General features: G+C 34.7%; 2 protein-coding genes and 1 pseudogene across 2 annotated transcripts in view; all 3 read right to left on the minus strand.

The window, feature by feature from the left end:
• Positions 1–1,122, minus strand: part of LOC137655971 (carbohydrate sulfotransferase 10-like) — an 8,461-nt gene extending 7,339 nt beyond the window's left edge. Inside the window, exon 1 of the mRNA XM_068390171.1 lies at positions 192–1,122. Coding sequence (XP_068246272.1) covers positions 192–878 — 687 coding nt within the window. The 5' untranslated portion in view covers positions 879–1,122. The remainder of the gene's footprint in view (positions 1–191) is intronic.
• Positions 1–5,000, minus strand: part of LOC137656812 (mitochondrial thiamine pyrophosphate carrier-like) — a 615,169-nt gene that overhangs the window by 366,180 nt on the left and 243,989 nt on the right.
• The window catches only part of LOC137656101 (uncharacterized), a 505,345-nt pseudogene that overhangs the window by 319,693 nt on the left and 180,652 nt on the right, over positions 1–5,000 (minus strand).

Consider the following 5,000-nt stretch of genomic DNA (forward strand, 5'->3'; position numbering starts at 1 on the left):
CGAGGTCATTAAGAAAATCCAGACATTAATGTATCGAAAATATATGGCTTATATATATATATATATATATATATATATATATATATATATATATATATATATATATATATATATATATATATATATATATATATATATATATATATATAATTTAAACAGAGTTGAGTCAGACAAGTTAAACCAATTAATACCTTGGCAGAGACACAAGCCAGAAGATTGTATGATTTTGAGTAGTAGAAGAATTCTTTATTCCCACGAGCAACTTCCGGTGGTATGTTACCGCCATAAGCATCACACTGCATCTCAAGATATTTCTTTCTTGAATCGAATCTCTGCCTCACCATTCCTTCCCAGATCCTTTCTTCGCTTTGATCAGAGCTAGATTCGTCTTTTCGAAGAATGTCTACGTCATCCTTTCGTTCTGTGCTTGCGTTATTCTCCCGGAACGGCCATCCAGGGTCATTCTTTACAGTTGAAATGGTTCCGTATACAAAACTCTTTTGTGTTTCTCCTGGGCTTGAATAGGAATTATAGTTAGGCGCTGATGTTTCTGTAATCAGTTTGGAAGAGGAAGAAGTAGTACCACCGACGCCCAGTCCGTTGTGAGATGTGGCTTCCTTATCTTTGCCGGAATCTTTGATATGAATACCGCTGAAATCATGTTTTTCTTTCGATTCTATTATTTGTCCACCTTCTCCTGACCAATTTTCTTCATTTGCATTTAAATTGCGGGAATGCAAAGTTTCGAGAATACCAGAAGTGTAATGTTGCACCGGTGTTAATTGCAACAATAAAGTAGAAGCCATAAACGTTATTCCAACGCATATCACAAACGTGCTCAATAATTTCATTTTTCTATTCACTTTCTCCCCAGCCATGATTATTTAATTTCTAATTGTCAAAATTATTCGTTATCCCATTTCCTTCTCTAACACTGTACCAGCTCGCGCGCGTGTGTGTGTGTTGAGATTCCGTTTCCATATGGCAGCCCGTAAACCAGTTGGCCCCTTTACCAACCGGAAGAGCTGGGCGATACGAGCACTTCCCGTTCGATACGATACAAAGTATTCGTCAGTTTTATATCGGTGGTATCGAGTACCGATACTGAGTACTAAACTTCTAGTACCGGTTTTAATGAGTAGGCCTACTTGAAAAAAAAGTATACTGATAATGAAATTTCATTATTGATAATATACTTTTAATTTCACACAGTTTTTCTCGGTTGAACACATTATGAAAGAAAGCAATTACAATATCCTTTTATGAATTTACCTTTAATAATGATAATGATAATAATAATAAAAAGGATTATTAGGCTTAGATTATTTTCACATTGTTAATACTCATTGTACTCGATACCAACCAAAAAGTATCGATACTTTCAAGTAGATTGGGGGATATCGTAAGTATCGATATTTTAGTATCGATGCGCCTAGCTCACTGGCCAGGTTTAGCCACCCAAAGCAATAATTACCCAGATGTTATTTCGTATTTTGTAAGTGTAAATGTGCGATATACTCATGGAAGCTTATCAGTAGTCACCAGACTGCCAAACCGTCATAAAATAAACATTAGATAGATTAGCGACCACCTGGTGTTAAAAAAAAAAGTTTAGTGCCATAGAAATTACCCCCAACCGATCTTCCGCTAATGACCGCCAATCAAGGTGAGGAAAGGAATGTAGGCTATTTATGTATGTATGTTTGTATGTATGTATGTATGTATGTATGTATGTATGATAGATTGATAGATATTCATGCATTCTTTCCTCTATTTTTTCTTAATTCAATTGCCTATTCGAACATTTAACAGTTTAACTCTTCCTTAATTTCTTGTTATATTCCTGCTTTCTTTTCTTCTATTTTCTTAATTCCTCTCGCTATTCGACCTTTTATCTCTTCCTTAATTTCTTATATCCCTGCTTTCTTTTCTTCTGTTTTCTTAATTCCATTTGCTATTCGACCATTTATCTTTTCCTTAATTTCTTATATTCCTGCTTTCTTTTCTTCTATTTTCTTAATTCCATTTGCTATTCAACCAATTATCTTTTCCATAATTTCTTATCTTATTCCTGTTTTCTTTTCAGCTATTTTCTTAATTCCAATTGCTATTCGACCATTTATCTCTTCCTTAATTTCTTATTATATTTCTGCTTTCTTTTCCTCTATTTTCTTAAATCCATTTGCTATTCGAACATTTATCTCTTCCTTAATTTCTTGTTATATTCCTGCTTTCTCTTCTTCTGTTTTCTTAATTCCATTTACTATTCGACCATTCATCTCTTCCTTAATTTCTTGTTATGTTCCTTTCTTTTCTTCTATTTTCTTATTTCCATTTGCTATTCGACCATTTATCTCTTCCTTAATTTCTTATTATATTCCTGCTTTTTTTTCTTCTATTTTCTTAATTCCATTTGCTATTCGACCATTTATCTCTTCCTTAATTTCGTATTATATTCCTGTTTTATTTTCCTCTATTTTCTTAATTCCACTTGTTATTCGACCATTTATCTCTTCCATAATTTCTTATTTTATTCCTACTTTCTTTTCTTCTATTTTCTTAATTCCACTTGTTATTCGACCATTTATCTCTTCCTTAATTTCTTATTTTATTTCTGCTTTCTTTTCTTCTATTTTCTTAATTCCATTTGCTATTCGACCATTTATCTCTTCCTTAATTTCTTGTTATATTCCTGCTTTCTCTTCTTCTATTTTCTTAATTCCATTTGCCATTCGACCATTTATCTCTTCCTTAATTTCTTGTTATATTCCTGTTTTCTTTTCTTCTATTTTCTTAATTCCATTTACTATTCGACCATTCATCTCTTCCTTAATTTCTTGTTATAATCCTGCTTTATTTTCTTCTATTTTCTTATTTCCATTTGCTATTCGACCATTTATCTCTTCCTTAATTTCTTGTTATATTCCTGCTTTTTTTCTTCTATTTTCTTAATTCCATTTTCTATTCGAACATTTATCTCTTCCTTAATTTCTCATATTCCTGTTTTCTTTTCCTCTATTTTCTTAATTCCACTTGTTATTCGACCATTTATCTCTTCAATAATTTCTTATTTTATTCCTGCATTCTTTTCTTCTATTTTTTCAATTCCACTTGTTATTCGACCATTTACCTCTTCCTTTATTTCTTATTATATTCCTGTTTTCTTTTCCGCTATTTTCTTAATTCCAATTGCTATTCGAACTATATTTCCGTTAATATCTTGCTTTCTGTAATTTCTTACCCCTACTAATTTTATTCTATTCCGTTTTCACATTTCGTCATTTGATTTCCTTTATTTGATCTTCCACTATCTCTTCAACTTTAAGTTTTATCCTGTTATCATCATATTATTTAAAAAAATAATCAAACAGCCATTGTAGAAGAGACTCTTTAGCTATGGTAAGCAGCTCTTCTTGAAAGAAATTTGAGAAAAAAAAACTTGACTGTGGAAGCAAAACGACATTTATTTTTCGAAATGATTGAAATACCCGATTTTCATACCAACTTCTAATCCCCCTCTCAAAAAAAAAAAAAAAAAAAAAATCTGTAGGCCAGACTTACAAGTAATGGTTATAGCGCAGAATTAATAGATAGAGATGCTTGGAAGTCAACGGTATTGGTTTATTAATGATCGCCAGACTGAGGTACGAGTCCCGCTCAAACTCGTTAGTTCCTTTGGTTGCTGTAACCTCGTTATCCTTTTGAGCTAAGGATGGTGTTTTTGAGAGAGCCTATAGGTCTATCTGCTGAGTCATTAGCAGCCATTACCTTCGCCCTCCTTGGTCCTAGCTTGGGTGGAGTGGGGGTTTGGGCACTGATCATAATGTATATATGGTCAGTCGCTAGGGCATTGTTTTGGTAGCTAGGACATTGTCACTGACCCTCGCCTCTGCCATTTATACGATGGCCGCTGCTGGAATGACGCAGTTTTGCCTGATGGGTTAATCTAAAAATCCCCAAAACTCTTGATAAAAAATCCCCAAAAATCTCAATTTCCACAAATATATTTTCTTCTGATCACGTAGGCTTTACTAATATAGAAATTACTCACCATATTTCTTATAAGTACAAGTAAACTACTTGCAACAATATGAAGGTTTATTCATCTCTGTTTCTTCTTCATAGAAATTTGTACGGAATATCCCTATCAGACACCCCAAAATCTCCAAATCTAGGGATAAATCCCCATATCTGGGGATAGTTGCGTCGGGTTCGTCCTGTTCAACTTCCATACACGTTCAGGATTGGCCGGTTCCCAGTTCTCTGCGTGTATAGCCTGCTTAAATGAAGAGATTGCATGGACAGGGCTGGATATGTATAGAAAAAGTTGTATCAGATCTATTGATCTCAATAGACCTGTTGGATAGACGGAGCAAGAATTGTATTAGAAGGAAAGGGATTAAAGGTCGCTCATGAATAGCAGAGACAATGGACAGTGACATTGCCTTAGCAAACAGGACAATGCCCTAGAGACTGACCATATAGTGTATATGATCAGCGCCCAAGCCTCCTCTCTACCCAAGCTAGGAATAGGGAGGGCTAGGAATTGGTTGCTGATGACTCAGCAGATAGACCTATAGGCTCCCTCAAACCCCACAACCTTAGCTCACAAGGATGGTAAGGTTGCAGACACTAATGGCACTAATGAGTTTGAGCGAGACTCGAACCCCCGACTGGCGATCACCAGGCAGAGACGTTACCAATCCGGCCACAACAACCCAATATCTAAGAGGAACAGGCGTAAAAGGTGAACGACAACGTGTGTGTGTGTGTGTGTGTGTGTGTGTGTGTTGAAGAGTTTGACGTGCTTATCATGAGCCTACTGTGATGTGATGAAAAGATTTATGCTGTGGCCATTTTACTGAAATGAGTTTCCTCCGGGATTCAGCAGTTGATAGATGACTGAATTAGTGGTAGTTGTGTATAACTTGTTTTTTTTTTTTTTTTTTTTTTTTTTTTTTTTATGAAACCAAAGTCATGTTAGGAGCAAGCTGTGTGTA

Source organism: Palaemon carinicauda, chromosome 17, assembly GCF_036898095.1.
Source record: "Palaemon carinicauda isolate YSFRI2023 chromosome 17, ASM3689809v2, whole genome shotgun sequence".
Lineage (NCBI taxonomy): Eukaryota > Metazoa > Arthropoda > Malacostraca > Decapoda > Palaemonidae > Palaemon > Palaemon carinicauda.